Below are 17,875 nucleotides of genomic sequence, written 5' to 3' on the forward strand. Positions count from 1 at the left end.
CCTGCTCTCCAGCCAGTTCCTCACCCAGAGCACCATGAATTTGTCCATCCCACGGCTGGGCTGCTCGTCCAGAAGGATGCTATTGGGGGCATTATTAAAAACCTTTCTGCAATACAAGAAAAACTCCATCCTTCGCCTTCATCCAGTAGACAGCTGACCTTATCATAAAGGATATCAGGTAGTTAAACAGGGCTTTCCCTTTGCGTACCCATGTTGACTGTGACTCGTGACCACCTTGTTCTTTAAATGCCTTTCAACAGTACCCAGTATGATCTTCACCATAATTTTTCCAGGAACTGAGGTTGGACTAACAGGATCAACAGCAAACTTCCTAATGGTGCATTCAACTCCTGGATCAAGATCATTTGTCTTGGAAGTTTTGAAAAACTTAGTGAATTTCATTCTTATTGACCCCTGAAATGGTAAAGTTTTGTTGTGTATTTGTTTCATGATTATCAGCTACAGTAATAGCCAAACTGCTTATTTGGGTGGCAAACCATGAGCAAGTTGTACTACAACAGAATCAGAGTAATTAATTTTAAAATTTCATGTGACTCACAGCCTACTTCTCCCCAGTCCAGAAGAAGTATCTTAGTGCATTTTTAGTTTTCATGGAGAAGTGGACTACTCCACATGTGGGAGACCCTGCATTCAACAGTAAGTGAGGTTGGGAAACACCTGTAGGTACCACCATCTTAGTCTAAAGAAAGTTAAGAAGTGTGAGGTTCTTTCACAGAAAAAAAACTATGACAAAGCACATCAAATGAGTGCTTTCTCTTATGCTAACAAACATTGCAGAATATGTTGCAGTTTATTTTAAAAAATTTAGTATACTGCAATCATCATCTTGATGACCTCACTTTCTACAGTTCAGCAGCCAGCAGTGAAATAACTGCAGAATATTTAATTAATTCTTGAGGGATACACAGGTATTCTAGCGTTTGTTAGGGCTTCAGATTAATACCAGAAGAAAAAGGTTTGCACGCTGTGGCAAAACCAGAGAGTTGTGAATACAAGAGATAAGAATGTAAAGAATGTAAAAATCCTCCTTTGTAGGCCTACAGCTGTGACGCAGCCTCCTCTCATCTGGCCCACAGCAGTAAAATGAGCATTACACAGACTTGTAGCGTGCAGGCATGCTCTGTTCTGCAGTCCCAAGAGCTCAGCAAGCCAAACCCCTACAAACCGAGGGAAGTGATCCTGCTCTCATGAGAGCCCACCTGGAGTCCTGCGTCCTGCTCTGTGGCCCCCAGCATAAGAGAGATATGGACCTCTTGGAAAGAGCCTAAGGAGGGCCACAAAGATGACCAGAGAGGTGGAACACCTTCCCTATGAGAGACTCAGGCTCAGAGAGCTGGGGTTGTTCAGCCTGCAGAAGAGAAGGCTCCACGGAGACCTTATTGCAGCCTTCCAGTACCTAAAGGGGCCCACAGGAAAGACAGGGAGAGGGGCTCTTTACCAGGGAGTGTAGTGATGGCAGAAGGGGTAATGGCTTTAAACTGAAAGAGGGTAGATTTAGACCAGATGAAAGCAGTAAGTCCACACTCTGAGTGTAGTGAGGCACCAGAACAGTTTGCTCAGTGAAGCTGTGGATGCCCCTTTCCTGGACGTGTTCAAGGCCAAGCAGGATGGGGCTTGAGCAACCTGTTCTAGTGGGAGGTGTCCCTGCTCATGGCAGGGGGCTGGAACAATATGGTCTTTAAGGTCCCTTCCAACCCAAACCATTCTATGATTCTTTCTGATTCAAACAGCTAACATGCAACAGTTGCTGAGGTCTTTAGCAAGCAGAGCAGCTATTTTTTTCTGCACAAAGGGTCTGTGAAGACATGTTAACAACAATTTTTATTTTTTTTTTGAAAGGTCTTCTCTGCTGACTATAATGGGTCATTTTGGAAAAAAAAACATTCACTATTACAGCTGACATGAATTTACCTCAGTCCAGTTGCTCACTGTCCAGTCAGATGGGCACAAGACATCTCTATTGCATGACATATGGGTCTTTGGTTTAAGCAGGTGCTCGCACTCTGTGACAGCCAGTGCCTGCTCATCAGATCCCACCGTCTGGATGCAAAGCACAGTTCGCCTCTTCTGCCCTGTTGGGCCACATGTGGTTGAACATTTCTGCCATTCTCCTGCCCACCACCTGAAACATCAGAAAAAAATCTATCACAAGCACATTAAAGAAAAAGATCAGACAGTACAAGAAAAACAACCAGTAATTTAAATTCTGGGTTCAGATATATACTTCTCATGCTAAGCCCAGATCACTCAAGCTCTCCCTGGCCCTTTATTACCTCCAGGAGAAACAAGGCACACAAACCCCAAAATCAGGCTAGTCAGAGATATGCTGGATGTACACATGTGGGATCAGGGCCCTGCAGTGCTGTACCTCTAGGTATGCACTAGGCTGGGCTTTTCTTTAGTCCTTCATGAAGTAAAACCAAGCCCCTTAGGTTTCGTTCTCCTGGTTGAAGATGGTCATGTATAGTGAGCTATGCAATGCTCCACCCAATTAAAGATAAATGATTCCTCTTGTGCACTATAATCAGTTTACCTTAGCCTTCTTCCAGATCCATCCACCTATTCCTTCTCATCCTGACCCAGAGTGGATCAAATGGCTGCATATTCACCTTTCATTATAAGACAGGAGAACAAAGATTTCTGTGTTTCTACTATTAGAGAAGCGTTAGTATCAACTGTGACATCTGCCTAAAGATTTACCTTTACTTTTTTTCAAGGAAAATCTCAAGAAAAGTATTTTTCTTTCCAGTTTAAAGTGCCCTAGGCAACAACATAGCTCCAAGTGGGTGTATAAAATATCTGGCCCAGCTGTGATCTCCAAGTCAGAAAAACTCCCTCCTAGACAATATTACTCACTCCTGAGTTTTGAAGCAGGTCATGACGAAGCCTTATGGTGAAAACAAAACAGGGATATATTTAGAAATCACCTTTCTAAACAGAAAGGTGGAAAAAAATTATTTTGGCTTACAACCAATACTATTCTATTATATTTTTTTCCCTTTAAACTTAATGAATTTAGAGCAAAATAATCCCATTCTGGAATTATGCATCAAAGTTCATCCAGCTTTATAACAGTTTCTGTTCCTTGCTTCATTTCCCATCTTACTGTATTTCTGTCTTTAGTTTGCTGACAATCCCTCTCCACTTTTGTCTGTAGTTTCCATGTTCCTTATCTGTTTCCTGATTAATTTATTCTTCAGTTGCAAATGAGCTGTTGCTGATGTGGAAGGCATAGTTTTCTGTTCCTAATAATTTAAAAAAAAAAAAAAACAAAACCAAAAGGCTCAGAGCAATCAAGCTAGAAACACAGCTCATTTGTGCAACCATCTGTTCTTCTCTGGAGTACCTACACCTACTTTCCTTCTCTTTAGTTATGTATATATAGCACATTTCCTTTTAAATTAACCTAGAAGCCCTTTGGGGCACAGACTGTTTTACTACATACTCCAGAATGCAACCCATTGCCACCGCAACCCTGTGCAAGGCCTCTGGACATTGCTGTAATAAAAGAACAGATTATTTTTCTCCCACTCCAGGCTTGCTTTGGATTGTTTCTTGCTCTTCTAGGCTTCCACAAACAACAAAGGAAAACTAACAAGTGGTTAAAGAGAAAAGGTGAGTGCACCTCAGTGGAGCACAGCATTAAAAAAAGATAAAAATATATTGTCACAATCTGAATAAAACCATGTCAGTGTTTTTTATCTCTTGCATCTTTTTTGCAGTTTTATCATCTCCATCATCTCAATCTTGTAAATTGCTGACGCTTCAGCATAAATGCAACATGAAGTATGTGAATTGCCTTATTAATTTTAATGGAAATACATCACATATTTTAAGCTACGAACATGCTAAATTGACACCCCCTCAATGTTTTCAAATGGCTCTGAATGAGTGTTCAGCAGTCTGCAGGCTTAAATAGTGAGCTAGCAATAAATTAACAGAGGTTACTACAGAACCTTTCTTGACCAGCAGTAATGGTGCTATCTCATGCAAAATATTTTTTAAAAGTCATGTAACAAAGCACGTTGCTCCAAAGTTAGGAAATCCCAGAATTAAGATTTTATCCTGTTGCACCTTAATAGTCAATCTTAAATTACATTTAGTGACATAACTTTTTCTATGGAGTTCTTCCTCATTCAGTACAGGTGACAGATGGTACCGGTAAGACAAATAGTTAACTGCACAGCACTGTTTACCACACTCTTCCAAAACTTGCCCTGACTCAAAGTTTATTCTTATCAGTAACTGCAGCTTTTGACAGCTCATTTTCCTATTTGCATTCTAGCATATTTTCACATGCCTCAAACACTCAAGCACGAGAAACTTAACATGGAAGCACATACCCTCCTGTCTCTTTATGGTCCCCACTGGGGAGTTCTGAACTGAGGCATCACAGCTGAAGGGGAAGTAAAGCAAAGCAAGGACAGCGAAATGTCTACCATCCATTTGCCTGTTGCAGTACAGGATGCCCCAAAGCAGGTCCTGGATGACACAGAACAAAACAGCAGCCAAGTGATTGCCTTGCTGAGCTCTAATTATCTTCGAGCTCCTGCTGCCTCCTCACAGCACAGAGCCATAAACAAAACTGGAGGTGACTGCTGAGCGCACATCCAGAACTGACACAGCAATCTGAGCTCCAAACATGCAGCTTCTAAGCTGAAATGACCAAGCTGTCAGACCTACCAGCTGTAAGCTGTAAGAGCAGACAACACTGCCAGACAGACTTAGGTTTGGGCAGGTTATAAAGGCTTTCTTTAAATCACACATAGAGGGAAATGCTTGGTGAAGAAAAGGATATGGGGAAGAAAACTAGTAGGTAGCTGTGCTGACTGTGGTGAGACTGGGACAAGCTGATGGAAACCGAAGCCTGATGGGAGTTGCTGTCTAAGTCACTGGAACAGGTGTTCCTACCTCTGCTTTCTGATGGCATTTACCACAACAGCAACTGAGTGATTCTTCTGTGTGTCTCCTGATCCCTGCAAAGTAACAGGACTATCTTATCTCCACAGGGAGGCACCGCATGGAAAGATTGTGGTACCAAACAAGCAAACAAACAGAATGCATGATATGGCAATTCAAGTTGTGTGAGCTTGAGAGCTAATTCTCTCAAGGCTGTCCAACTAGAGAGCAGTCTGTACGGTGAAAGCAAAACCTCAGTTAGCTTTTAGCTCCACCCGCGAGTGCTCAGCTCTTCTGCAATCCTGCCTGGGACAGAGGTTTTGGGCAAAGCCTGATTCTCTCCAATAGCATTCAGCTGTCCTAAATGAGACCTGTCTTTTCACCCTCATGCAAGGTCTGAGTTTCCGAGGTCTTTAACCACTAAGCCTTGTCCATTACACAACACTCATCAGTACTTCGATGATGTGTGCTGAATGAGGTGTGGATTCTGTTGAAGCAGGAGTAGCATGGGATTTTGGAAACAAAATTTGCTATAGTCATGCCTGTGGGTCTGAATGTTTCCTCTGTCTCAACATACTGTGCCACATCTAAATAGACTGATGTATTTCACTATGCATTTGTGTAACACCAGACACAGCAGATACCAACAGAGCACTGATTTTCACTCTGTGTATTATACTATAAACAACATTTCCTAGTCTTATTAAGCTGTTGGACTCTACTAAGCAGTCTGCAATACAGCAACAGCAGGTAAAAAAGCAGGCAATCCCAAGTATTTGTAAAATAATCTGTTTATGATTACTGTGTCCAAGTGGGTAGTCAAGTTAAAAAAGCTTCAGGCAATTTTCTTTATAGAGGAGTGTAAAACTTTTTTTCACAATACTTATATGTGTTTAAATTTCACTCTTTTTCTTCAAGTAGTATTTACTGATTTTTTTAGCATTAACACCTATGTAGCTAAATACATGTGTACCAAAGAAACGTAACTGGAAACCATATTCCATAGCATAATGTGGAAAAAAGTATTCATTTAGAATAGTCTCATTTGGTTCCTGCTAAGCAATACCACTGAAGTTTTCCATGAGCAGTTCTACGACATTTTAACTCTCAACTGTTTGGCCATCTTTTTTTTTTTGTTCTGAGTGAACATGTGGCATATACGTATTGTGACATTTTAAATATTTTATTTGTTTTCCTCCAGATTCTTTTAACAGTAAGTGTAGGAAAAATAATTGTAGACCACATCATTTAACAAACCAGAATGTTAAGACTTGGACTTCTAGAAGGCTGTGACTGAAATGGTTTATAATTAACTTCCTGAAATGAATTAATGAGACAAAATCTGGTTTGTGAGAGTCACAATCATTATAGTAATGTTATTCTTTGCCTGTAGCTACTGTTTGATAAATTATCTAATTCAGATTCAGTAGTCTAGCAGCTAGTTTTATGGTAGTACATTTTCCGTCATTAGGCTTTAGCAGATCATAGGAAGAAGTGTTACACAAGAGAACATCCTTACTGTTTTAGATAGGATTTTTCTATAAAGGAACTGGTTTGCTGTTGGGAAGCATCAAACAGTTTCAGTTCCGCAGCTGCAGCACTAACCAAAGGTCCCCGGCAGTGCTGCCATTTAGCAGCACTGTCACCAGCTCTAGCACAGAAAGTAGCCACTTCTCTACAGAAGGCTTGGTCTTTGGCAGCTTCACATCAACTCTCAGTTATCCTGCATCGTGACGTATGGGATGGTCACACCTTCCTCCAACATTCAGATTTTTTTTAGAACCAACAAACCAACAAACTGCTCTAAGTGCTGTCTTGCATTTCAGATGAAGATGTGTAACCATCTGTCTGGCTTAGATAAGCCATGCTAAGTAAATACCAATTAAATGCTACGCTGGGACTACAGCCTGGAACAGAGACCAGATGTACAAAATGAAATGCTTGGGAAGGGTGGATAGGAATTCACTCTTCACTGCCATCTCTTCCAGCAGAACTTAGGGCGGCCAACAGAAGTTAATGAAAGCCAGGTTCAAACTAATTAAAATGAGGCGGCGCTTCACACAGTAAGCATTAAAGCTGTGGAACTTGTTGCAGAGAAAGTTGTGTATGATAGAAGTTCTGTAAGGTTGCAGAGGGAGGCTGGACAAGTACTTGGAAGAGAGATCAACTGGAGATTTCTGATTAGACTAGCCATAAAAGCCTCTGGAAATCCCTTGAATTAAAACCAGCTGGAAGCTGGAAGAGAGAGATATAATTTATGCTTGCCTTGTCTCTCCTCTTCCTTAGCATGTATGCCCTGCTGGGACTCAAAACAAGGACTTAGACAAACCCTTGGTCAAACCACTACAGTCACTCTTTTGTTATTAAGAGGAAAATAAATACCCACCATGACTCCAGAACTAAATACAAACAGGTTTCCTGTCCTGTATTTTATCAGTATTTAGCTATCCTCAGAAGGATAATTAGTGCTTTCCTCTGCAGTGCAGAATGAGCTTGACAAGCACCACTAAGGCTGACAGCATACAAGAGCTTTTCTGCTTGGCCTGCAGAAAGACATGGTTCTCACATCACATAATCTCACAATCTGCCCAAGAAGATACAATTTCTGCTCCCTCACTTTCAAGAGCAGGTCTGAATAATGCACTCACTTAGAACAAATGGGATAAATTGAGCTCATTTGGAACTTTGGAATAAATAGCACAGTTTATACATGCCAGAAATAATAAACATCCACACACGTGGGTAGATTCAGCTTTTAACTAGTCAGCCAGTTAATAAATTTTATCTACTGTCAATTGATTTCCCAGCAATCTACCAAGAATTATGAAATGCTGGTAGTTTATGCTTTTAACAGTTATTTATAGAGGCTGCAAGCAGAAAGGTAGAATTCCCAAAGGAGGCATAATATACTGTTGTAAAGATACTACGAAACAACTAATAGAACCAACAGCCATATAGAATTTTTTACATTAAAGCTTCATCAAATCCACTGCTGGCAAATGTAATGTGATACACTTTAAGGGAATCATTATAATGACTCCAATTTGATTCTGATTTAACTAGAATTACTTGTGGAACACTGCTATATCGCTGCAAACAGAATGACAATTTCCAAAGACAAAAGCAAGATGTTTCAGTACCTAAAGCGTGAAACCAAAACCAATACTGAGCCCTTGCAGCAACTCTGTACCTGCTTTACAAGACCACAGTTCTGCTGTCACCTGGAATGTTTATATTGCTTACCCTACTTGCTAAAATGGTAGAACAGAAAAAAAAAAGAGCTGAGGATGAATTAATGTTAAGGGATTGGAAAATATTATTCCCATGTGATAAAAGAACAAAAAAAAAAAAAAAAAAAGATGCACTTTTCTAAAAGGAAAAAAATAGAAGGGATACAATTAAAATAAATGCCAAATAATAAGTGCAACAAAGAAGGTATAGTAATTAAGAGTTACAGATTTTCCACTCATTTCTGACTCACAAAAGAGACAAAGGAGTTTAAAAAAATACAGAAAAAACATCACCAAAAGGCTTAAAAGACCTCTCTGCAAGTTAGCTTTTGGAACACACAATAATGCATTATCACTTGGGCTAAGACGGGAACAGGATTTTTAAAATAAGTAAGAATTTACATGGTTTTCAGGCACACCTGCACCTAAATGGAACAAAAAGAGTATCTGTACAGATGAGAGAGTAATCTCTGCCATTCCCATCCCAGAGATGCCACACTAATGTGGTATTTGAACCAACATTTTCCTACTTAGCATCACGGAAGCCCTCCTAGTACCTGGGTGGGCAGTCCTTCTCATGGCATTTCTTTTGCCGCCCATTTGGCTGCGTTGCTGGGTCGCAGAAGGAGTTTTTGATTGCTCCACTGCCCTTCCGCATGCAGTGGGCAACCTGGCGCCGCACCCCTACGGAAGAGAGACACAAAACGAATTAACAGGAATCCATGTAGGCTGGAGATGAGCTGCAGAAGTCCTCTGGCATGGGGAGCGCACACCGGTTGTACTCCATAACTCAGAATACAGTAACAGCTGTGAAAGTCAGTTCTGCCGAGTGTCTGGGCTAAATCCGGAATGAGCATCCTGTAATGAAGCTGAAAAAATGTTAAGCAGATCACTTTTGGATCAGATACCTCAAGCAACACACTAGAAAGCACTTTCCTTAATCTCCATTTAGCTGCCAGCCTCAGAAAGGGCTCCTGCAGGATGTGAGGCAGGTCTAAAGGTCTACGAACGGTTCTTGGATTAGAACCAAGATTGGCTCTGGAAGCAGAATAGAAACTGGAGTGTATCAGCAAAACTATAATCCTGTGATTCTTAATGCTGAATTCCACTTTTAAGTTTCGGTACAAATCTTGATGAAAAATTATGACGCCGTAATATAAGGCAGAAAACCTTCTGTTTTCTAAATAACTAATACACAGCACTCATCACAACAGGCAAAGCACAGTAATGATGAGAGACACACAAATATTCCATGCCTATAATTTCACTTACTTCCTAACAGTTCAACCTACAAAAACTCCCATGCATTTAAACAGAAAGAAGCATGAACCAAAACAGTGCAGATATAAAGAAAGCCAGTTTCCAGGGGCCTGCCTTCCACACAGTTTTTGAATAATTTCTTTTAGGTCCTGTGCTGCAAACCCAATATAAAAAACCAATATTGCAATATTACAGTTTGAAAGGTTGCAGATAGACTGACACAGAGGCATTAAAGCAGTGGCATTAGGCCCAAATGAGTCCCAAGGACTAAAAATGCTGAAGAAAATGTGTTTATTAACTCTTGTTAAATTAACTGTGCTATTAATTCACAGCAATTAATATACAGAGGGTAGGTCACTGTATCTCTGACTTTTATCTTTCCTCTGGGAAGCAAAAGGCCTAATAACACTGCTACTATGGTGTCAGGGGTAAGTGGTACAGTAATTTGCAGAATATTTAGGGATCAAGCTTTTCCTTGCTTCATACCTCTTAATAACTAGTGTGAAAGTATCTGGAAGATAAGAACAGTAACTCACAGATAGCAGTACTTGCAAAATACGAAAATACTCCTCTATACAACATATATTTATGTTCCTTCACACAGCAATGTCTCCATATTTGGCAATTAAAACGTATTTCCAAAAATCTCATGCCAGCATTCTAGTTATCTCACTTTAAGTAATTTCAAAGCATTCATTTTTTTTTTTTTTATCTATAAAATTTAACAACTTACTTGGTAATACAAATACAGAAAAGAAAAACCAGAACAACAGCTTTAATACTAGGAAATCCAAAACTAGCAACAGAGATAACTTTTAGTGGGAGAACTAAGCACAGGTTGCATGTGTGAAGGGGAGGTTGTAGTCAGATGTTACTGAAAAAGGCCTCCAAAACACAAGGAAATTGAAAACTTATCTATGTATATTTGGATGATTCCATAGAAGCAGATGGAAACACCTATTTCATTTTTACAGGACCCTGAGATATCATGTCTGTGGCACTCTGAGAAAATGGTATAGCTTTTAGAGTACTTTCAGTCTTGGGACATACAAAAAACATACTGATAACAGCACAAGATCTGATGACAGACTCTCCTTTAGTCATACATGAAAGCTGATTTGCTAAAACAAGGATTGTTTTCACATAGAAGAGAGGATTAAGGGGCAGCAACCCTGTGCTCCTACTGATAGTCTTCACTGAGGCATTCAGTCTCCAGGGAACATGATGGGGAAGTAGCTGCATGGCTGGATGTGGCTCTCTCTGTTTCCTGGGGGACTTCAAGCAGCAGATAGCTTTTGAGTTCAGTGCAGGACTCCCAGTGAGCAGTGCTCGACTTTATGTTTTGAAAAATGTAGCTGGAATAGTTGGCAACCTTTAAGCTCGTTGTAAACAAAGCAGTTCACAGAAATATGTTTCTCTCTCTTTCAAAATCATGATATGTTGCTGTTACAAACTCTTTTGCTTTGCTAAAATTTTTAGTGTCATTTCAGCTGCTGTAATTCACTTTAAAACCACTATAAACCTTTGCAAAAGTTTCATTTTGAGGCTGTGCATTCTCATAAAGCATTTGCTGATCACTGGCACCAATAAACTAACATTTATGCAAGCAATTTTTATTATGGAAGTTAGGTGAACTCTCAACTCTAGTTTCAAAATCTGGAAAGTTCTGGGGCAGATGCATATATTTAAAGAAACCATAAATGCACAGTTTTTTCATTATGAGTGTGTGTAGTTCAGTTGGTTTTATCAGCTTACGCAAGCTGAATTAGAAAACATTGTTAAGGTAGGAAACAAATCACCTTATGCTGACCCTGCCCTACCAAACATTTAGACAGTTATAGAACTCAACTGTGCAGTATCCTGCTTAAGTCACAGACTAAAAATTCTAAATATGCTTAAAAACTCAGTAAAATTGCAAATCTAAACACTAGTTCTATAGGGCTGTGAGAGGGTAGCTGTTTTCCTCCCTTCACCTTGTTTACTTCTGTCTGACCCCAGTGCTAACTAGTCCATGGCGACAAGGGTTTTGCATGCACAATGATGCTGGCTGTATCCATCAGGACACTGCGTCTGTAGTCACAATCCCACTGCAAAGATCTTGCTTTTTCCTCTGGAGAGAGAACAGCCCTTTCTTTCCTGCTCACCTCAGCACTCATTGCACTGTAGCCCTCCCTACACCCATGTTTCTTCAGATAGAATTGTACCATTTCAGCTCTGTGAAAAAAAAATCCTACAAATATTTCTGGGGGAAAAAAAAAAAAAAAGGGGGAGAGAAACCAAGAATAACAACAGACAGATCAAAGAATGGTCTTGATTTCACTAAACCTGCTCAGGGATTGCTTCTACCTCTCTGTGCCACTTCATCACTAATGCAGGATGTTTTAGATGGGAGGCTGACCCACTCAGCTCCTGATTTCTCACTTGGTTTGCAAAAAGAAGTGCTAGTTACAAAACATTTCATAGAATTGCAGAATCATAGAATGGTTTGTGTTGGAAGGGACCTTAACATCTGGACATCTAGTTCCAACTCCTCTGCCAGGGGCAGGGACACATCCCACTAGACCAGGCTGCTCAAAGCCCCATCCAACCTCATCTTCAGCACCTCCAGTGATGGAGCATCCACGGCCTGTCTGGACAATCTGTTCTATTGCCTCACCACCCACATAGTAAGGAACTTTTTCCTAGTTATCTAATCTAAATCTATGTTCTTCCAGTTTGAATGCATTACTCCTCATCGTATCACTACAAGCCCTTGTAAAAAGTCTCTCCACAGCTTTCCTGTAGGCCTCCTTCAGATACTCAAAGGCTGCCACACAGTATCTCTGGGAACCTTCTTTTCTCCAGGCTGAACAACCCCAGCTCTCTCAGCCTGTCCTCACAGGAGAGGTGTCCCAGCCTTCTGATGATTTTCATGGCCCTCCTCTGGACCTGCTTCAACAGGTACATGTCCTCCGTGTGTTTGGGGCTCCAGAGCTGGACAGAGTACTCCAGGTGTGCTCTCACGAGAGCAGAGGAGCAGAATCACCTCCCTCGACCTGCTGGACATGCTCCCTATGATGCAGCTCAGGATATGGTTGGCTTTTGGGTCTGCACTCACACATTGTTGGCTCATGTTGAGGTTTTTGTCAACTAGTACCCCCAAGTCTTTGTTGTCAGGACTACTCTCAAATCCTTACTCTGCCCAGCCTGTGTTTGTCTTCGGGATTGCCCTGACCCAGGTGCAGGACCTTGCATTTGGCCTTGCTGAATTTCATGAGGTTCACAAGGGCCCAACTCTCAATCCCGTCAAGGTCCCTCTGGATGGCATCCCTTCCCTCCAGCATATTGACCACAGCACAAAGGTGCCACCTGCAAACTTGCTGAGGGTGTGCTCAATTCCACTGTCCGTATCACTGACAAAGATGTGATCGGTCTTAGTACCAACCCCTGAGGAACACCACTCATCACTGCTCTCCACCTGGACGCTGAGCCACTGACCACAACTGTTAAACTGCGTCCATACAGCCAATTCCTTAGCAACCAAGTGGTCCACCTATCAGATCCATGTCTTGCCAACTTAGAAACCAGGATGTTGTGCAAGACAGTGTTGAACACTTCACAAGTCCAAGTGGATGACGCCAGTTGTTTTTCCCTTGTCCACCAATGCTGTAACTCCATCATAAAAGGTCATGGAATTTGTCAGGGATGATTTGCCCTTGGTGAAGCTTGCCATTAATCAACTGTTCATTTGGGTATGGAACATTTTTGAAACAGAAATTAGAAATCTATAGCTTGCACAGCTCTCAGTTTGTGCAAAATGAAGGCTGAGAAAAACAGAAATGAAGGACCAGGAGGCAAACATACAAAATGTGTATGCAGAAGAGCATATTTAATTACAAAACTAATTTGAATATGTAATTGTCACAGTTGTGCATCAAATGAGATACTCTGCAAAGAGTTCACTTTGGTATTTGAATTAATATGTTATATTCAGTGCATGCACAAGTAATTTACATAATACAAAATCCAAACTTAGCATTTTTGGTGTTATAAAACTTAGACTCATAATACTAATGGAAAATACAGTGATCTTTGTTTTCTAAATTGAATGCTACAAGTTTAGTACTACATTTCAGTTCAGGAACACCTGGAGATAATTTTGCAAAGTAGCCCTGATAACAGTTGTGGAGGATTTAGGGGGCACATAACAATTAACCCCCTAACAAATCTTGCAGTTAAGTCATTTTGCAAAGCTTTGAAATTTTTCCAGTTACTGGTGCTATCTACAGAGAAGTAAACAGTTGAGGTTGCCTAACACTCTCTCTCAGTTGTAGCTGTGTTATGCACCGCTTCTTGTTGCATTCAGTGCGACTCAAGGCCGGTTCTGAGAAACATGATTGGAGCCTTTAGACAAGGATGAAAGCTTTACAGTTGTAATTTCCAATTGACTATTATTTGAAGAAAGAACAATGGTTAGTTGGTCTAGTAAAAACCCTCAGTGAGACATTTAAATGAGTCTTCCTGTAAAGAAAGCTTAAGGGCTTTACATACTGTCTTGTCCGTAGGCTGTGGAGGGCCACGCTCTTAAGCAAATGGCAGGCCAAGTGCCAATCTGCCCTGCATTTGGAAATGCCCTATGTGAAGGAAATGGAGGAAAACATGAGCACAATTGCATCTTCTCCCTCTCAGTTGCAATGGAACTGGTGAAGGATGTGGGACAGGGCATGGTGTGGTGCTACCTTGAGACCAAGAATCTTTTGGAAAATATCTTTAGGGATTTCCTCTTGCTTGGTTATGTGAAGGGAAAGCTTCACTCTGCAAAAGACATTGTTCACCAGTGGGCCCTTTTCCAGGCATACTTCCCTTGAGTAAGGAGCTGTATCATTTGGCTAAAATCATATTTTTTTCTCTTGGGACAAATAAAGCTTTCCTGCATCAGCCCATTCCAGTGCCTGTAGCCTTATTTGTCACTCCCTAACTCAGTACCACCCTCCAGGTTCTACAAAGCATTTGTTTGCATTGTCCTGATCTCTGCAGCTACAAAATGCCAAAATGACCTTGGATTTACTGGCACAATATTGACCAGTCACGATGGAAGGCCCTATGCCAAACCCTTAGGCACGCCCAGGTTTGCCAAGAGAACAAAATTCTAGATAAGGATCAATTTCTCCCACTGGCTGTGGCTGTCAAAGCTAGTTCAATAGCCCACCTTTCTTGGACCTCCCTTTTTTCCTGAAAAAATATTGGTTTATTATTTACCAAATGAGAACTGCAAAACTCCCTGAAGGTTATTTTACCTTTACTCTAAATAAATGCAGCTTTTCTTATCTCCTTGACCCCCAGTGTAGGCTTGTCTTCAGTAAGACTTGTCATGCAGCACACCAATAGCAGGAGATGATCTTGCCTACTTCAATGCACTTTATCTTACAAACCTTTCAAAACTCTTCAAATGCCTGAGATTTGGCACAGCAGGTCTATTACTGCCAACAGCAATAAATTCTGAATCCAACCAGAGTGTACATTCAGATAAAATCAATCTCATCATTCAAAGCCAGAAGGAAGTTCTGTGGAAGTCAGAGAACAGTGTTGCTTAACCCAGCAGCACTGGGAACATTCATTTCTGTTTTCATTCTGCCTCCTGATCATGAACTGAACTTGGGGGGATCAAACTAGGGTAATGTGTAACCATGTGAGACTTTCTGGTTCTAGGTCAACAATCACTACTTTGCCCATATTCCCTGCTCAATGTAGCAAGACTTTAGAGTTTCCAAATTTCCACAGTGATGAAGACCTAGTATTTTTCAAATATTCCTTCCCTGCTGCTACATCCTTTTTTATTTTATGCAGCAAAGCTCCAGGTATTTTTGCTGATGTGTTTGTTCTCTGTTCATCCGGGAGCAAACCTGCCATGCTGCTGCAGCAGTGTGAAATTTACAAGGGCCACCCAGCTCAGATTCTGTGCCAAGCTAACATCACAACAGTACAGCTGCTCCACATCCAGAGAGCCTAGAGCAGAAACAGATTAAGCATCAGGTAGCTGCAGAAAACTGTAAACACACTGTAATATTGCTCCTTCCCTGGTTCAAGTGATGGCTTTAAGCTCTGTGCCAGGGCTTCCCCTTTTTCTGGGCATGGGGTAAGTGACAAGATCCTGACTGCTTCATATATTAGCAGATTACATCCTCCTTTAGACTCCTTTAGTTATTTTTATAAACGTTTGTGTCTAAGACAGAAGAGAGTAAATGGTCTATTAATTTTTGTTCTCTGTCCATGAAGGAATGCAGAGAACTCAGAAGTTTTTTTGTGCCCTTTTTGAACTGTGATGCAGCCCTTGGATCCCCTGCAAACTCACATCAGTAAGCCCACAATGCTGCCTGAAACATATAATTTCTACTTAGGCAATGAAAAAGCCTATGAGCTCAAGAAATATTTAGTAAGAGCCTAAAGACAGTAATCACAGCAAGCCACTTATTAAATAAAAATTGGGAAAAAAAACCCTCTGTCATACAGTCCTTGAGTTAAGTAATACATGTGGCAGTTAGAAATCAAAGCCAAGTCACAGTTCTTTAGAAGTAGTACACAGGGTTATAATTTACTTAGTGGAAAACGGTTCTGGGAAAAGTACAGCTGATGTAAAAAAAAAAACCAAAACAACATAATAAACAGCCTAATAACACTTCCTCTCCACCTCCCCTCTTTTCTTACCATGCCAATTGTTCATTAAACAATATTCACAAATAGGTGTCACATCTAAAACATGTAGCATGTAATTAAGCAAAACACTTGTTTTGTGTATCTATTTAAAGAAAATGTTTGGGTTTTTTTTCTGCTAACCAGAAAGCATACAGTGGTTTATGCTGAGAGACTCTTCTCAGAAAAAACAACTCAAAACAAACCACACAAATATTTCCACAAACATATATACAAACACAGAAGTGTAAACATCTCTATATTGTGTTCATTATATATATAAAAATATTTTTTTATAATATAGGAATGTTATTGGGATTGGGTAATTTACATTATTCTAAAATTCTTATTTTAGTTTTCTAAAATTAAGGCCATTCAATAACCTTTGTTCAAGTCAATGAAAATACATTATTTTAGCAATTAAAAAATTGTTACTTCTGTAATCATCATTGCTTCTAGACTCCCAACTGGATTTGTTACATTTGTTTGTCTTTTTTTTTCCTTCTGGAAAGTAGTTAAAAAAAGCATTAATTATCAAAACCCAACAACTGTACCCTAGCATTAGAGAGAGAACAGGCTTATTTCATGTTGTTTGTCAAGTGGCTGTAACACTGATCTTCTACTGACCTGCACAGTTTTCATACAGGTGGTCAAAGAACAATGTTCCCATCCTATCTGCAAGATTCTTCTGTCCAGTGGAAGTCAGGAACCAATTCAGACGGAAGGCTGCTGTTTCTTCCCCCCAAATGCATACTTTCATTCACGCACATTTTTATCCCCACAGAGGATGAACAAAAATCTTTACTTTTGTAAATCTTCAGTCTTTTCATCATTATCACTGGTTTACTGCAAGCATTAACTTAATCTCACAGATCTGTCAACAACTTTGAAGAAAGTTTTCCTGCTAGAGTTTTCTCTGTGTGACCAAAAGGCAAACTTGTTGTTAGATCCTACTTCATCGAAGTCATCCTAGATCACTTCAATGACTTCAGGTCATGATTCTGCTTGTCTGGTTTAACACTACACAGAACTACAATATAACTGTAGCTGTTCCCAAACCATTGAGCTGACAGTGGCAAAGATACCTAAATTCTCAAGACTGACGTAAATAAAGTAATTACTGAGAAATGCACACAAACCATTGTTGCTTATCAATGCAGGACATAGATGAAGAAGAGGTTCTGTAGTTAACATATGGGAAAGACTCTGCATGGAAACAAGAGTAGGTCATAAACTGGTATTGCTGGGAAGTGGGCTTACTGTGAACAATACTGACAACAGATTATGAGGAAAAGAAAACTGAAGGTTTTTGGTTTGGTTCACAGAGGTTGAGAATTTCCAGGCAGGGGTTACAGAAACCTATTTGCCTTAAATGATTTAATAACATTTTATTTTAAAGCCAAAATACATTATTCCAACCATATGATATGATTTTCCATCAAATGCAGTTCTCATTTTTGAGGATGCTATCTGGGTAACTTAAAGAAAAGATGCAACTTTCCAGCAATGCAGACAAACAGTAACAGAAAAAGGAAGTGAGAAATTACCTCTTCCACAGGTAACACTGCAGGCTGTCCAGTCTCCATACTGCCAAAAATACTCTGGTTCTCCAATCTCATTCTCATTACTTTCTTCTTTACGTACAGTATATTCATACTTGATTCCAGGGTTAGTTTCTTGAAAAAGTAGCTGGGAAAAAAGTTTAGTTTATTTAATTCACAGAATCACAGCATTTTAAGGGTTGGAAGGGACCTCTGGAGGTCATTGAGTCCAACCCCCTGCCAGAGCAGGACCAT

At 40.3% G+C, this 17,875-nt stretch overlaps 1 protein-coding gene across 1 annotated transcript in view; it reads right to left on the reverse strand.

The window, feature by feature from the left end:
* Positions 1–1,915: 1,915 nt before the first annotated feature.
* Positions 1,916–17,875, reverse strand: part of LOC103777607 (A disintegrin and metalloproteinase with thrombospondin motifs 12-like) — a gene marked incomplete at both ends in the record, with an annotated part of 56,654 nt that continues 40,694 nt past the window's right edge. The window contains 4 exon segments of the mRNA XM_008945166.1: positions 1,916–1,922; positions 1,924–2,143; positions 8,708–8,834; positions 17,627–17,768. Of these exon segments, the coding sequence (XP_008943414.1) occupies positions 1,916–1,922; positions 1,924–2,143; positions 8,708–8,834; positions 17,627–17,768 (496 nt within the window).

This window comes from Merops nubicus, unplaced genomic scaffold (genome assembly GCF_000691845.1).
Source record: "Merops nubicus isolate BGI_N331 unplaced genomic scaffold, ASM69184v1 scaffold12678, whole genome shotgun sequence".
Lineage (NCBI taxonomy): Eukaryota > Metazoa > Chordata > Aves > Coraciiformes > Meropidae > Merops > Merops nubicus.